Source organism: Bos indicus, chromosome 15 (assembly GCF_029378745.1).
Source record: "Bos indicus isolate NIAB-ARS_2022 breed Sahiwal x Tharparkar chromosome 15, NIAB-ARS_B.indTharparkar_mat_pri_1.0, whole genome shotgun sequence".
NCBI lineage: Eukaryota > Metazoa > Chordata > Mammalia > Artiodactyla > Bovidae > Bos > Bos indicus.
The window spans coordinates 56,649,493-56,665,586 of NC_091774.1; the positions used below are offsets into that span (position 1 = coordinate 56,649,493).

Consider the following 16,094-nt stretch of genomic DNA (forward strand, 5'->3'; position numbering starts at 1 on the left):
GGGTGGGGGCCGGGGGGCGGGCCACGCCGCGCCGAGAAAAGCGCCGGCCGGAGGGCCCGCGGCCGGGCCGCCTGGGTGAGCGTGCCGAGGCGGCTGCGGCGCAGGCTTCCAGGTGGGTACGGGTCCCCGGGCAGAGCGGGAGTTCGCGCTGCAGGCGAAGGACCGGAGGCCCCTACCCCAGCCTCGCCGCTCCATCCGGCGGGCGAGCCGCGCTGGACGCAGGGGCGGGGCCGGGGCCCCTCAACTTTTCCCGGACCCAGGGCGTCGGCAGTGGCCGCCTGACGCTTGGGGCTCGGCCAGAGTGAGGAACCTGGACCTAGAAGAGGGGCTTCCAGGAGACAAAGGCTCTGACCCGGGGCCGTGGGCGTCGGCCGGCGCCTCTGGGGTCTTTGTGCGGACACGTGCGTTTGTGGGTCTTTGTGAATTTGGTCCGGGGACATGCATCTGCCCGTGCCTTTGTGTGTCCGTGATTTGGGGACGGGGGCAAGGACCCGGGATGGGGGCCCGCGTTTGGTTGTGGGTGTGGGTGGACGCATCGTTGTGTCCGCGTACGTGGTCTGTGCCTGTCGACGTGTCTGGGTTGGGTGTCCGCGGAGTATGTGCGCGCCGAGAGCCAGACACCGCCCCAACTCCTCGCTCCCCTCAGTCCACCCGGGCCGACTTAGCTTCAAACTTTTCTCCGCGTTCCTCCTCCCCGCTGCATCCCGGGCCGGGGGGCGGGGGTGGGGGTTGGTGCGCTGGCAGTCCTCCCTTCCTACACCTCAGGGATTTTTAGAGCCGAGAGGGAATGAATAGGATTGGTGGGTGGGGGGATCGGCAGCGCCTGAAGACTGATCCGAGCCAAGGCTGGGCAGAGCGTGCCGGACACCCTAGGCGAAGTGGCTGGGAGAAGAAAGGTAAGCAGCGGGTCCTGGCCCCCCGACTTGGGGGTTGAAGAGAGGAGAGGAACGGGCACCGGTGTGGCCCGCCCCACGCTTCTCGGAGAGAGTGTTTGTGACCGAGAGAGACTTGTCTGTTTGGCGGAGAGGCCAGCCCCTGGGGCCCCCCTTCCCCTCCTCCCGCGCCTCCTCTTTGAGATCCTCACTCGGTTTGCATCCCGCCCCTGGGGTGAGGGGGTTGAACCCTCCAATCCCAAAAGTGGAAAGGTGATGATGGCTCCGGGGACCTCCAGCTGGGCTGCTGGCAGTAGGAACCTTGCACACTGTAGTTTCAAATGGAACATCCACTGGCCCACAGTATGGCACTAGGCAAGTTGCTTAACCTTTCTGAGCCGCAGTCACCCTGTCCTGGATGGGGTGAAAACTCCCTCGCGAGGCAGAGCCTGCGGTGGGGATGAGCGGCGCAGCCAGGGACGGCCAGAGTGCAGTGCCCACCCACACTTGCCTGGCGGAGGAGGTGACTCAGGAGCTTCTGATCCTCCCTGCCTGCTCTACCCTTCGATAAGTCCAGACTTGCAGAGTTCAAGTCTGATCTGAGAGTGAGGGCTCAGACTGCCGGGAGCCTGCTTTTTGATCCTGGATGGCAAAGATAAACCCAACAACCCCCCTCCCTCCCCTACCCCTTGCCAGTCTTTAACCTAGAATTTTGCTAGGTCCTGCAGATGTGAAGGGTGGGTACAAGCCACTCACCTTGGAAAGAGGCAACTGTGGGCGCTTTCCTTTCCCTCTTTGGGCCTCAGTTTCCCTGCTGGAAAAGGGGTTGCTGACAGCCTCTTTCTTCCCTTCCAATTGTGGCTGACTGGTTGAGACCTTAGAACCTGGAAACACTTTGATATTTAACACTTCCATTCTGACTTGGCACTGATTTACTCTTTTGAAGAGGGAGAGGGGAGATAGCTGTGAAGTTATGTACAGATTAAGGCCTTCCTGGAGTCCCTGCAGTCCAGGAAGGCTGAAAAGCAGCAGAATCGGGAAGTGGGGGGAATACACTGGGAAAAGAGGCAGAAAGTGCCTCCCCCCTAGGGAGCTGCTCTGCATGACTCTGTGTGTCCCGAAACAGCACAGGGGTGGTCAGCATTGTGGACTGCCAGATGCAAGATTGGGGAAGAAGGGATGGACTTCACCCTGAGGCTGGGAGGGACTGCAGGGGCCACAGAAGAGGGCCTTGAATGCCAGACTTAGGAGCGGAGATCTAGGCAGTGGAGAGCTGCTGGAGGGTTTTTTAAGCTGGCATGATAGGGTGGGGTTGGTAATTCTCAGAAACTGTCCTCTGGCTCGTGGGTGGTGCTGGAGCCTGGGAAGCCAGTCTGGAGGCTTGAGTGCTCCGGCCTCTTAGAGTCAGAAGGAGATTTTCACTTATTTCATTGCTTCCTAGCTCTGTGACCTTGGGCAAGTGACTCTTCCTCTCTGATTCTCAGTCTCCTCATCTTTCAAATGAGGATAGTAATTCTGGTCTCACTGATTGTTATGGATGTTAAGTACGATGACAAACTACCTGTGCTAATAAAATGAGAAGAGGTTTGTGGCCTGTATTGCATTGTGCAGACATCTGTCGAACTGCACTAACAGTAGAAGGCAGAGCCAGTATCTACTGTGGGTCCTAAACCTTAGTTCACCACCTGGCAAAAGCCCTAAGTATCCTGCAAGCTTGGACCAACTGATACCCTCTCCTAGCAGAGGGAAGCTTTTTGCCCAGGGCATTTCTCCCATCTGGCTTATCCACTTCACATGGCCAGGTCCACGCAGGAGAGGAGCTGGACCATCAGAATTGGAGATGGCCACACGTCACAAAGTGTGTTGAACCTTGACAGGGGTGGCCCAGGAGGAGAGTGACCTTTACTGGATGAAGGGCGAGTTAGACTGGGAAAACCTCACAGAGGAGGTGACTTTTGAATCAAATGAGTGAGAATTTGTATGGAGGACAAAGAAAAGGGTGTCTCTGTCATCTTCACTGAAGGGGACAGCCTGTGCAAAGACATGGGGCCCAAGGAGAAAGACAGGCCCCCAGATAGGCAAACTCTCTTGGCAGGAGAGGCTTTAAAGTAGGAGCGGTGGTGCAGTCCTGGTCTGTCTGGATGGCATTCTGGTGCCCAGCAAGGCTGGCAGTTGGAGGCAGAGGGCCAGGAATGAGGCTGTTGCAGCAGTTCTGGCCAGGAGGCCTCCTGAACCCGACCGGGGCAAGGCCCAGGGGAGAGGGAGGGGAGGACTGTGAGCCACCCACCCAGGGGTGGCTGCCAAGTCTCAGGTCGTCATTCTGTCACCGGTGACACACCTGCTTCAGCCTCCTCCAGCCTCTGCAGTATTTCCACACTCCCTTATCAGCTCGCTGGCAGAGCACTTGTAGCCCAAGTGAAGCCCTGGAGGGTGCACTGAGAATCCAGGAAGAGCCCACGTTGGAGTCTTCTCTGTCCTCTGCCCCTGCCTCGCTCTCAGATCTGCTCGTGTCACTGCTCCTTTTTCTTTCCTGGTCTCTGAAATTACGCTCTGGTCGGGGGTGGGGCAGGAACCCACATGCAGTGAGCGCGAGTGTGTGCCAGGCCTGGAGCTCAGTCTTCCTTTACCTCCTGTAATCCTCAGTGACCTTGTGGGAACAGCACCAGGTTTCTCACCAGGTTGCAGATGAAGACTCGGCAGGGAGAGGACACACAGGCCTCCTAGCAGGTGAGGTTCGGTGGGGTGGAGCCCAGTGTGCCTGACTGCAAAAGCCATTTCCTCTGCCCCATACTGCCTTCCCGTGTGTCTACACATGCCTCAGACCAAAGGGAACTTGCCAAGCTTCAGAATGGAGAAAATAGTATTGGGAGCCTTGTCCATTTCTCTGTAGATTATTCTCCAGGGATGATATCATGGAGGCGCGTAGGCACCAGGTGTCAGAACACCTGGATCCTGAGTCCAGCCTCTGACCTCACTGTCTCTGTGACTCTGGGCAGATCACCGAACCTCTCTGGGTCTCTAGGCAGGTGTACAATAGATACCATGCCATCCAACCTGCTGATCTTGTAGGGTAACTGAGCAGATGAGAGTTGAGGAGGCAGTGGAAAGACTGAGAGGTGTCCTTTGGTGAGGCGGCAATATTCTAAATGCCTGGTGTATCTTCATATAGTACCTGCTCTGTGCCAGGCCTAGCAGTCAGCTTCCAAGACCTAAAAGTGAATCTAACCCCATGCCTGCCCACAGGAGCACAAATAGGTAAATGTAATTATAGTCCAGCACAATCCACATGTGCCCATTTGTAAGGTGAGGCACAGCCGTATAAGGAGCATTGGATTTGGTTTGAGAGTGGTTCCTATTCTGCCCCACTCAATGTCAGTCTTCTCGTCTGCAGAACAGGGACAGTAGTCCCCATGGTCAAGGGTGGTGGGGAGGCAGGAAGGAGCCACTGCTGTAGAAGTGTGTGGTGAGCTGATGTGTTTGCACAGATGTGTGGCGTTAGTGCCTCTGTTGGGAGAGCCAACCCTCAAGGCTCCGGGAGTTTGGCCCTAGGCATTCTCTTTGCCTTGCGTTTCCAGAACTGACTTAAGCAGTTGGGGGCCAGGACACTGATGGAATTTCCACCTGGGGATTTCATTGGCATCAACTTGCGTGAGCTCACGATGAAGGGTGGGACGTGACTCAGCACTGAGCAGCCAGTGGAGACAAAACCCATCTCGGGTGGATGCTCGGTCCCCTGCCCAGCTCATCCCTTTACCAGGGGCTTCCCCTTAAAGACGTGGTGAGGAGCTGGCAAATCTGTGGGCCATAGATGCTGGGGTGCAGGTGAGTGGGACCAGGAGGACACGAGCTGGAACCCCTAGCCCCAGATAGGCCTCAGAGGAGAAAGGAGATGGGGGCCTTGCCAGCAGACACCAGCATGGTGACCAGAGGCTGTTAGCACAAGTAGTCAAAGACCCGTCGGGTGCCTGGCACCTCTTTGGGTAGTTGGGTGGGGAGGAAAAGAACAACAAATAACATGGTCATGGCTTTCAGAAAGCTTAATAAATCATCACGGTCCTTGTCTACTATGCATTCGGCACTCAGCTTGTAGGAGTCGCACCAAATGTTCCACTCGCTGTCCCCTAATGCTTCCACCAACCCTGTGTTGTCACCCGTGTGGAGGACACTGAGCCTCAGCAAGGTTGAGACGTGCTCGAGGCCAGTAGCTACAGAGCTGAATCCACAGCCAGCTCTGTGTCCCGTGGTTGACTCTTAATTTCTGGGCCCTCCATTCATCCAGCAAGTTTGCCATGCCTGCTAGGCCTGGCTCCGGCCCCAGCTGGGGGAAGGGTTAACAGGTGAAGAAGGCAGGGTCACCGCCCCAAGATGCTTCACACTTCAAGTCAGGAAACAGGCAGGTCAGTAAAGGCAGAGAATTTACCTAGTGTGCGTCTGAAGGTGTGTTGACAGTACGGAGCCAGAGGCCCCTCGAAGCCAGGAAAGGAGGGGGAGTGGCCCAGGGGCCTGAATGGACAGAACGGGCTTTGTTCCACTGGCAGGGCTGGGGCAGGCCTGGGGGATGCGGCTGTCCTGGCAGTAGTGTGAAGCGTCCAAACCCAGGTCCCAGGTCCTGCTGTGCTGTTTCCTTGCCATCACAGTCCCTCTCTGGGCCTCAGTTATCTGTGATCTCGGAGGGGCCTTCCAGCTCTTCCAGTCCTGGAATCCTCTTGAGTTTGGGGAAGTGTGCACTAATTCAGAGGCCACCACCGTAGGTTCAGATCAAGATGGGACTTTCAACCCGAGGGAGGACCATGGGGGCAGATCTGCACAGAGGTGCAGATACCTGTGTGCCAGAGAGAACTTGGTTTCTGTAGGTAAAGCGGAAGTCAGGAGGTTTTTAAGAAGGGGCATGATCTAGCCAGAGCTGCTTGAGAGGCTCTCCTAGCGGAGTCCGCAGTGGGGAGACCTGCCTGGGGACCTCTTAGGATCCCACCACTGACACTGTAACTTTCCTTAGCGTCCCGATGGACCCATCAAGGAATCACTCATGGCCCCTGCCCAGCGGACCTCATGCCGCTAAGCCTTTGTCCGGCTGCCCTTATGTTCTGTAACCTGGCTCATCAGTAGATGACTTTGATCTGCAGGTTAGGGTTTGGAGAGAAAGTGAAGTATCCTCTCTTGGCGTTCCATGGTGAATACCTGCCTGCCTTTCCCTTTCTCCCGAGCGTAGATCACAGGGTCTCGAGAGAAGGAAGGAGGCAGAGTCAGTTCTACAAGACAAGAAAACTGAGGCTCCAAGAAAGAAGACTCTCAAGTTCACACAGTTAGTAGCAGGGCTGGCACTAGAGTCCTGGTCTCCTGGATCTAAAGCAGGTGCTAGATCTTGATATGAGTTGGTGTCCTGTCCCCATTGCTGGTCTGTAAGCCTCATGGGGACAGAGGCCCTGGGATCTCCTGCCCTGACCCCAGCATGCACCTCACAGGGCCTAACAGACCGCCTTGCCCTCATCAATTTAGTGCTGTGGTTGATTGTGTCTGCAGTGGATATGGGTAGAGGTGGAATGAAAAGGCACAGTCTTTGAATTATATGGCTTCCATCCCCTTGGGGCCTCATTTCTTTACAGGGATGTTGGTCTTCTGAGTCTCTTCACAGCCATCTTCTCTGCAGCTGATGGGACCATCATTAGTATCCCAGATTCACAGCTGAAGGTCCAGAGAGGTTAAGTGACTTGCTCAGTTCTACTGCAAGTTGATGTCGAGAGTCTTCTCAGTCTCTGTGCGGGCCTTACCTCTCCCTGGAGCTGAGGCTAGCGGTTTTTGTGAAGAGGAACTCACATTAGTCATCCCTTCCCAGACGCAGCAGCCCTGTTGAGAAACAGCATAGCTTGGTTTCCCAGGAAGAACTGCTTTCCTGGAGGGCAGTAGTAAGACCTTTGTCATGTTTGATAGTGTCTGCTGGAGGAAGAGAAATCCCCTCCCCAGCCACTCCCTGTCTGGTGAGGAGGGCCGGGGAGCCCCCACTGGACCCTCCCCCATGTGGGGAACCATGCTCAGGTGCCCCCCCTGCCAGTATGTTTCATCCTCTTGACAGGCCTGTGAAATGGCTATTAACACCTGTATTTGACACATGAGGAGGATGAGGCTTGGAGATTGTGGCTAGCCAAGGTCAGAGAAAGCAGAGATGGCCATGAGACAGTCCTGAGTCTTCATTACTCAGTCTGTTTTATATCTATATATATATAGTTACTATAAGAGAGGAAATAAGAGGGGGAAAAGGAGATTAAGACATGGTGAAACCACCCAAAGTTCTGCCATTTAAAGGAAGACCACTACAGGGTTGACAGATTTTCTTCTAGACTTTCTAAAATTACCGTTTAGGTTAGTCTTTTTTTAAATGTATAGCTATAATTTTCTTAGCATACAATTTACCCTTATGATCCTTAGCATTATGGCATCAGCCCCCTCCTACATGAGGTTGCAGACTCTTCTGAGCACTATTTTTATTGACTCCATAAGATCCCTAGGAGAGTTCCACAGGCATCTTGAGGGGACTGGGAAGCACTGGGCCTGGAATCAGAAGGTCAGAGCCTGAGCATCAGCTGCCGTCACCTCACTGGCGACCCAGGGACAAGATGAGGGACCTCAGCTTTCTCATCTAGAAAGTGAGGGATTGCACGCCCTGCTCTGCAGCCCTCACAGCTCAAATAAGCAAAGGTCTTTTGGAAAATATCAAGGGCTGTGCCCTTGGCAGGGGTTTTCCTTATCTTCCCTCAGTTTCCTCCTGGGAAAGTTCTGCCCTGCCTTTGGCTCCTGGGCCTTTTGCTCTAAGCAGCAAAACCAGACCTCAGCATCTCTGAGTCACTCACACAAAGGCACTCCTCACGTTACCCAAAAGGGGACATGACCTCTGAGCAGAGCAGGGGTACCAACCCTCAAAGACCACTAGCCCACGTCTCTGCCTTTGCCCCCTGCTGGCTCCAGAGTTGAGAGACCTTCCAGAGATTTCTCTCTCCTTTTTTGCTTCTCCCAGGGAAAGATAAGGAAAACCCCTACCAAGGGCACAGCCCTTGATATTTTCCAAAAGACCTTTGCTTACTTGAGCTTGTGAGGGCTGCAGAGCAGGGTATGTAATCCCTCACTTTCCAAATGAGAAAGCTGAGGTCCCTCATCTTGTCCCTGGGTCCCCAGTGAGGTGATAGCAGCTGATGCTCAGGCTCTGACCTTCTGATTCCAGGCCCAGCGCTTCCCAGTCCCAGCTGCATGGGACAACCCTGAGAGACCTCTGGGCTCTGCTGTGACCTCAGGAACACCCAAGAGCCACTGAGTATTAGGAAGCTGGGTACTGACGGTCACAGCAGCCGACAGTAGCTGGAGCCTGGGCCTGGGACCCTGGACGCTTAGCTCTTTTCCCAGCAACACATAGAAGTGCACATTCCCCCTGAACCTAGCCGGTTACGAGGTTACAAAGGCCTGAGTTCGCTTGCTGGTCTCTGGCGCCTTCCCTTGCCATCCTCAGTTTCCTCCACTGTAACACGGACATAAGAATGACCTCCTGGAGTGACCAAGAATGGCGTAAGGGGACATGTGACTGGCACGTGGTGGGGACAGGCTCAGTCACTGTCAGCACTTTCCACTCTGTCCAGGCCTGGCCCAGAATGGGGGCCCATGGAGAGTGTCCGCAGTGCAGGGCTGAGCAGGGACCTTGTCTGGGGTGTCCTGGAAGCATCAAAAACAGTTTTCCAGGCGGGTCTCCATCCACACTCCTGCCCCTCTGTGGCCCGGTGATGACCTCCCAGCACAGGTGCACAGCGCTTCACAGTTGGCATTGCTCTGCATGTGACTTACATCAGTGTGTATGAGGCAGGCAGGAATTACTGCTTTGTGGTACAGAGGACAAAGCCTAGGGCTGGAGAGGCCCCTCGTCAGGCGGGTAGGGGAGCATTGAGCTGAGTTACATAAGCAGGAGCTCATGAGGGGCTGTTTGGCACTTGAGAGGCACATTGTATAATCACCTTTGGGAACGAAGGGTAATCTTAGGCCTTTTTGTGTGCATTTGGTGTTTGTTTAAACCCCAGGAAGGGGTGGGTATGAGCAGATCAGCTTAGCAGGGAAGGTGAGGCCCTAGGTAGTAATGAACTCCTCCTGTGAGAAGCTCACCCCGGGAACAAAAGGGGTGTGAAGCAACTTAATATTTTCCTTTTGGTTCCAGACATTGGAACACTCTGTCCAGCCTCAACTGGGACCGAGCCCAGGATGCACCTGGGCTGGGTTTAATCCTCAAATTGGACTCCACAAAAGAAAGGGGTGGGAGAGGAAGGGCCTGCAGAGGGAGGCCGGGGAGAAGCGCCCAAGTGCAGATCAAGTGGCTGCCCCTTTAAAGTTTCATGTAGAACTGGTAATGCGATCCTGCTGCTCCCCCATCCACCCTCCCCCCAGCCCACCCCTCCCTAAAGGCCAGGGGGAGGAAGGTTGGGGGGAAGACGTGGCAGGGGTGCAGAGCGGAGAGCTGGGCCACTCCAGCTGAAGGATCTGCTGGCGTGAGGCTTGGTGTCTTCTGCTCTTCTAGCGGGAGAGGGTGACCACAGACTGTCCAGTTAGCAGCTTTCTTTCACTGCTCAGCCTTCTCTCTCATCCTCCAGGGAGCTGCAGATGTGTGGGGGGATGAGTGTTGAGGGTGGCAGTGTACAGGTGGTGCTTGGCATCAATGGCAGCTGCTGTTAGAGTTATCCAGGGAGAGACAGTGAAGCCAGGAGAGGGGCAGTGGCTTGCATTGTAGCCCCCGTCGGTGGGAAGAGCCCCTCTTGGATCGCATCTCTCCTGCCAGTCACGGAGGCAGTAGAGGAAAGTAGAATTAGGACTGAGCAGGCCTGGGTTCTAATCCTGCCCTGCTTTTTACATACGGGTTTTGGGTAAAACCCTTTTTGTCTCTGAGCCTCTGTTTATTTATCTGTATAATGGGGGACACAGCCCAGCTGCCTGCCATGGGTTAAAGGAAGGGCCAGAAAAGTGTAATCACTGACAGCTTGGGGGTCAAGGTGGGCAAGGGGAAGGGACTCAGCAGAGTGGTCCCCGGGGCCCATCTGGAAGTCTAGATGCAGGGTCCCCTGTTGGAATGAAGGATCCTTCCCCTAGAGGCCAGGCCAGGGGAGAGGGCTTATGACTAAACCCAGCCATTGTTACCCACAAAAGGAGTGAGGAGGGGACAGTTGCTACAGGCCCCCCTTGCAGGAGAGGCCTTGGTTTGGGAAGCTGGAGCAGGAGTCTCAGGCACAGCTCAGCACGACAGTGAGCCATGCCCCTGGGAGCACCGTTCAGTTCCGCTCCCACTCACATGTGGCCATGCATGGCTTTCTGAACCTGAGTCTCAGTTTCCTCTTCGTGAAGTGCTGACAAGATTGCTGCCGTGCGGCTTCTGTGGCTGTGAGGGCTGAGTGAGGCCGTGCAGAGAGCCAGCGAGCACAGCACCGAGCCCGCAGCACAGGCTCTGCAGAGGTGAGGGGAGCACTCCCCAAAAGCACCTGCCCTTCACATCCCACGGCAGGACGGTGAACATGCACGGAAGACTCAGGCTCCCACCTTCACTCCAGAACAGGCCCACTCTCACCTGCCAATCTTATTCAAGAAAGGGTTCACATACTTCCAGTTTAAGACCCAGCTATCTAGCCTAACTCGCCATATCATACAGATGGGGAGACTGAGGCCAGAGAGGAACAGGGACTAGGAATTATTTGAGGAAGGGGTATTCAGGGAAAGCATCTAGGGGCACTGAGGGGCATGTGGCAATTTTCATCTGTGCCTACACATGTTGGCCGGGGTCTTCCAGGTTGGGCGAGAACCATCTGGAATGGGGTGCGTGCATGCTTATGGTCAGTTCAGTTGTGTCCGACTCCTTGTGACCCTTTGGACTGTAACCCTCCAGGCTCCTCTGTCCATGGGATTCTCCAGGCAAGAATAGTGGAGTTGGTTGCTATTCCCTTCTCCAGGGGATTCCCCACCTAGGGATCGCTCCTGCATCTCTTATGTCTCCTGCATTGGCAGGCAGGTTCTTTACCACTAGTGCTACCTGGGAAGCCCCTGGAACGGGGTACCCACTGCCAACCCTCACCTGTGGCTCTCTTTCTAGCCCCACCATGCCGTGGCCCCTGCTGCCGCTCCTGCTGCTGCTGCTGCTGGCCGCAAGCGGGGCCCAGACCACTCGGCCCTGCTTCCCCGGGTGCCAGTGCGAGGTGGAGACCTTCGGCCTCTTTGACAGCTTCAGCCTGACACGGGTGGGCTGCAGCGGCCTGGGCCCCCACATTGTGCCCGTGCCCATCCCCCTGGACACAGCTCACCTGGACCTGTCCTCAAATCGGCTGGAGACGGTGAACGAGTCCGTGTTGGCAGGGCCGGGCTACACCACGCTGTCTGGCCTGGATCTCAGCTACAACCTGCTCACCAGCCTCTCGCCCACGGCCTTCTCCCGCCTCCGCTACCTGGAGTCGCTCGACCTCAGCCACAATGGCCTGGCCGCCCTGCCCACCGGGAGCTTCACCAGCTCGCCCCTGAGCGACGTGAACCTGAGCCACAACCGGCTCCGCGAGGTCTCCGTGTCCGCCTTCGCCACCCACAGCCAGGGCAGGGCGCTGCACGTGGACCTCTCCCACAACCTCCTCCAGCGCCTGCTGCCCCATTCCTCGCGGGCTGGCCAGCCGGCGCCCACCATTCAGAGCCTCAACCTGGCCTGGAACCGGCTCCGCGCTGTGCCCGACCTCCGGGGCCTGCCCCTGCGCTACCTGAGCCTGGATGGGAACCCGCTGGCAGCCATCGGCCCCGGCGCCTTTGAGGGGCTGGCGGGCCTCACTCATCTGTCGCTGGGCAGCCTGCAGGGTCTCCCCATGCTGGCGCCCCACAGCTTCCACGAGCTGCAGGGCCTGCAGGTCCTGGACTTGTCCAGCAACCCCAGGCTCCAATGGGCAGGACCTGAGGTGTTCTCAGGCCTGGGCTCCCTGCAGGAGCTGGACCTGTCGGGCACAGGCCTGGTGCCCCTGCCCGAGAAGCTGCTCGTCCACCTCCCCGCACTGCAGAGCATCAGCGTGGGCCAGGGCGTGCAGTGCCGGCGCCTGGTGCGGGAGGGCACCTACCCACGGCAGCCTGGCTTCACCCCCAAGGTGGCCCTGCACTGCATAGACACCCAGGAGTTAGCTGCCAGGGACTCCAATACCTTGTGACGAATGGTGCGGCCTGGGGCCATGGAACAGACTGTGTCCTGAGTTTCCTCAGGTCCTGGGTAATTTATATTTTAATGTGCCAATGCCCACAGGGACTCTCCATTCCTGTGTGGCAGCATCATTGAAAGAGAGGCTTTGAACCTGGGACCCACACCCAGGAGCAAAGTCTTGTCCTTTGTCTGTGTTGCTCCCCGGACCATAAGCCGAGGGTCTTCGATGCCAAACCAGACAGCAGCACCCTGCTGTCCTTCCCCACTTGTCCCCAAAGTGCCTTCCCTGAGGCCTGGACCAACCTGACCTGTGACAGGAGGTGAGTGGGAGGGAGGTCCAGCCGCTCGGATGTGGGTTCTTCTATGGCATAAATCTCTCTTTGTTCTGGCCACGTGAGGCCTACCTCATTCTTTTTTCTTCCCCTAGAACTCTGGATAGGACTTCAGTTATAAAAAGGATGGGAGAAAAATGTCAAGCCCACTTCCTCATGTGACAGATAGAGAAACTGAGGCCTAGAGAAGGAAAAATGGTGTTCAGAGGTCTCACAGCAGCAGAGGCATGAGTGAATCAGTGTCTGGCCTGCCTGCCCACAGGGCCCATTTGCACTTTTCTCTCCTCTAAATCATGCCCCCCTCCCCTTTCTGGGCTCCCCCTTGCTTCCAAGACACATCCTCCCATTTGTGCCCTTTCCCTGTCATCCCCAGGAGGGCAGGCCAGGGCCTCAAGGGTGGCACTCTGGGCCCGGTAACTAGCTGTGGCACAGGCTACAGTTCACCTCAGAGCCTCTGGAAGCCTCAGGGGTGCCAGTCCCAGTTTCCCACTTGGGTGGCATCCCCCAGCGTCCAGAATGGAAATGTGCTCCTTGACCCCTGAGGTACTGCCTCTAGCTGGTTCCTTAGGAGTTGATGCAGTCCTGGAGCCCCACCAGCTCCGAGGGGCCTCCTGGAGTCAGCCCCTACTGGCCTTGTGCCTGACAGCCCAGCTCAGCCTACTCCGAACGCAGCCAAGGAGGCAGGGTAGCCCCCACCCATGTTTATGCTTCCCCACCAGGGTGGCATCTCAGCTTCCCAGCCCTGGGCTCTTTCCTTAGTATCAGTTTCATAAAAGTTGTTGCCTTTTTAATGGACTGTCACTTAGGACCACCCCCCCCCCCCCCATCCAGGTCCCTGCTGGCAGGGGATTGGAAATACGTCATTTGTAAAAGAAGGAAGACATTGCATTTGTTCACTTTTGTAACACTGTGTCCTGGGGATGAGCTGGAGAGGAGGTGTTGGGTAGAAGCCAGCCATATGTCGCCACGTGGGCATCCATGGGGCCGGTCCCTCAGAGACGCCTACAGGACAATGAGAGCTCTGTCCTCCCCCACAAGCCCCACCCAACATCTTGGTTTAATAAACACTACAAAGAGTCTTCCTCTTGCCATCATTTGACCAGTATCCATTGACATTCCCCAGACGGGTCTCTGGGGCCACAAGGATGAATCAAGACAAGCTTGTTCCCTCTGAAAAGCCCAATAACCTCCTAGGATTAGGGGAGTGAGGGAGGGAGTTCCTTGGGGTGGAACCTTTCGGTGCAACTTACACCCTCGACCTTCCTTACCTCTCTTCCTGCCTCCCCAGCTCCAGCTGTCAGGCCCTTGCATGCCTCTGCCTTTGCTCAGGCTGTTATTCTGGGACCAGGCCCTTGCCCCCCTACCCCAGCTTCTCTGCTCCTTCCCGGCCTAATAGACCCAGTTTCTGCCTCATCTCCTTAGAAGCTTTCCCCAAGGTCTCCACCATCCCTCCTGCTAAGCCCCAACAGTACTGTGTTCCTTCCTGGCATCTGAATACTGTGGTACCCTCTCCTGTTCACACACTTTCTGTGACAGGGAACCCACTTCCAGCTCATCTGAATGGCGCTGCTGTCAGCAAGTTCTTCTAACTGGCCAAGATCTGCAGGCATATATCCGTAACGGTCACCACCACCACCAAGCTTATCCTGTCTGTTCTGTCTTCTGGGACTCAAGTTCCTGGGATGGGAGGGGACAGGGACACCTGACTAAGAGCAGCACAGGGAGCTGTGCAAGCCCTGTGGTGGGGTTAGGAAGGCTTCCTGGAGGAGGCTCATCCATGGGGTCAAGAAGAAGGACAAGTGGACTTGGACAGAGGGGGCTGGCACTTGGAAGGGTCATCGGTGAGCAATGGCACAGATTCCCAGGACATTCACGCTATGTGTGTGGTTGGGGTGCTTGCCCATCACGTGGCTTAAGCCCCCCACGGCTTGGACTCCCTGAGCCAGAGCCTGGCCACCACCAATATGGGAAAGGTCTGAAGCAAGGGGGACAGGAAAGGATCAGAGTGAGACCCCAGCCTTCACAGTCCTCAGATTAGTACTTCATCCTCCCACATTCCTTGGGGCAGGAGAGACCTCAAATACAGGGGTGGAGGGAGGGATCCCTAAGACTTTCACCCAGTGGGTCTTAAAAGCCCCATTTGAAGAAAGTGTCCTTGGGGGAGGGCTATCGAACATAGGGGTCTTAAAATTAGTGGCGCTGAAATCGGAGGAAAGGTAGCCGGTAGCCGGGGCTCCTGCAAGTCACCTGGCCCTGAGCTGCAGCTTCTACATCTGCAAAACGGGGCGGGGAGGGAAGCGCCAGCAGGATGCTGGGCTCCTCCTTCCCAGTGGGGGCATCCCCTTGCACACCTCCAGCGCCTGCGTGGCCTCACAGAACCAGGCGTTCCCGCGACCCCTCCGGAGGCTCTCAGCCCGCAGCGCCACCTCGTGGTCGCGCATGGCCAGACACCCCAGATCCGAGGGGTCGCCAAGCAAGGCGTAGAGCCGCTGGAAGCCAAAGTAGACCAGTGCAGTTTGCGCGGTCATCCCTACTGCCTTCATCCCGCCACACTCCGCCCTCTTGGAATCCTGGGGCAGAGAACGAGATCATTGGAATCTTACAGTCATAGAGATTAGTGCAAACCTTCTGTTTTGGAGTTCCCAAAAAAGGGTTAAAATTGTGTGATTTCGGCCAAGTCACTTTTCTTCTCTGAGCCTGGAAAATGGGGATGAAAATATCTCCCTGCACAGGATTGTATGGAGAGGAAAGGACGTAATAACACTTGTAAACAATCAGGTACAGTGCCTGGCAGAAAATACAGACTCCAGAAATGCTTGTTTTCTCATTCATTCAACCATAGAATCATGAATTAGATTGTAGAACCACGTGGTCATAGACTCATATTTTGATATCTGATTCAGAACTGAAGGATTTCATAAAGCTTTAGGATGGTAGACCTGCAGAGCCATAGTGTGGTCCATGGGATCTTTGCTCTGTGCACCTAGGCAGAATAGACCTTCAACACACACGTCAGCTGAGTTTTAGAGATGGGGAAACAGCTGAGCACAGGCTACAAAATTTCACTGCACTTCATTAATAATTCAGTTGTGATTTACTGGGCACATGTCCTTGGACATGGTGTACATGCCATCCTTTCCTCCCCATAACTGCCCTGGGCATTACTGTCACCATACACAGCTGAGGAAACTATCCTACTCCTGTCTTCATCTGTCAGATGGTGAGTCTGGCATTCCTGGCTGTCTCACCTCAGTGTCCAGGTCAACTGTGCAGAGGTGTCAGGGCAGAGGTGCTCTGAGAAACCAATAAACACTAGGACTCCATTTTTTTTTTTTCTGCTAGAAGAAAAAGACAGGGTGGAGTTATGCAACTCTAAGTATCTCCAATCAGACCGTGGACTCTAGAGCATGAAAATGTTAGTCACTCCAACTCTTTGTGACCCCATGGACTATAGCCCACCAGCCTCCTATGTCCGTAGGATTCTCTAGGCAAGAATACTGGAGTGGGTAGCCATGCTCTTCTCCAGGGAATCTTCCTGACCTAGATATCGAACTCGGGTCTCCTGCACTGCAGAGCATGAAAAGCCAAAGATAAAATCCTTCCCCTCCTGGCCCCATTTTACAGATAGAAAATGGAGGCTCAGAGAGGAGCAGCCCAAGGTTACATGACAGGTGACAGGGCCACTTGGCCAGGATTCTGTGCTTCAGGACTGGC

The 16,094-nt window shown here is 55.7% G+C and overlaps 1 protein-coding gene across 3 annotated transcripts; it reads left to right on the forward strand.

Moving 5' to 3' along the window:
- Positions 1 to 24: 24 nt before the first annotated feature.
- TSKU (tsukushi, small leucine rich proteoglycan) lies at positions 25 to 13,459 on the forward strand. 3 transcript variants are annotated; one of them, XM_019975320.2, is made up of 2 exons: positions 25 to 112; positions 10,975 to 13,459. In XM_019975320.2, the coding sequence occupies exon 2, from the start codon at positions 10,982 to 10,984 to the stop codon at positions 12,056 to 12,058; it is 1,077 nt and encodes a 358-aa protein (XP_019830879.2). In that variant the 5' UTR covers positions 25 to 112; positions 10,975 to 10,981; the 3' UTR covers positions 12,059 to 13,459. The 3 variants fall into 3 exon arrangements, with proteins under 3 accessions (XP_019830879.2, XP_019830878.2, XP_070660050.1); XM_019975319.2 differs by lacking the exon at positions 25 to 112 and adding an exon at positions 751 to 3,599; XM_070803949.1 differs by lacking the exon at positions 25 to 112 and adding an exon at positions 761 to 896.
- Positions 13,460 to 16,094: the final 2,635 nt, after the last annotated feature.

Excerpts from the sequence above, each read along its gene's own strand:
- TSKU (XM_019975320.2), top strand. The coding sequence starts at position 10,982 with ATGCCGTGGCCCCTGCTGCCGCTCCTGCTGCTGCTGCTGCTGGCCGCA.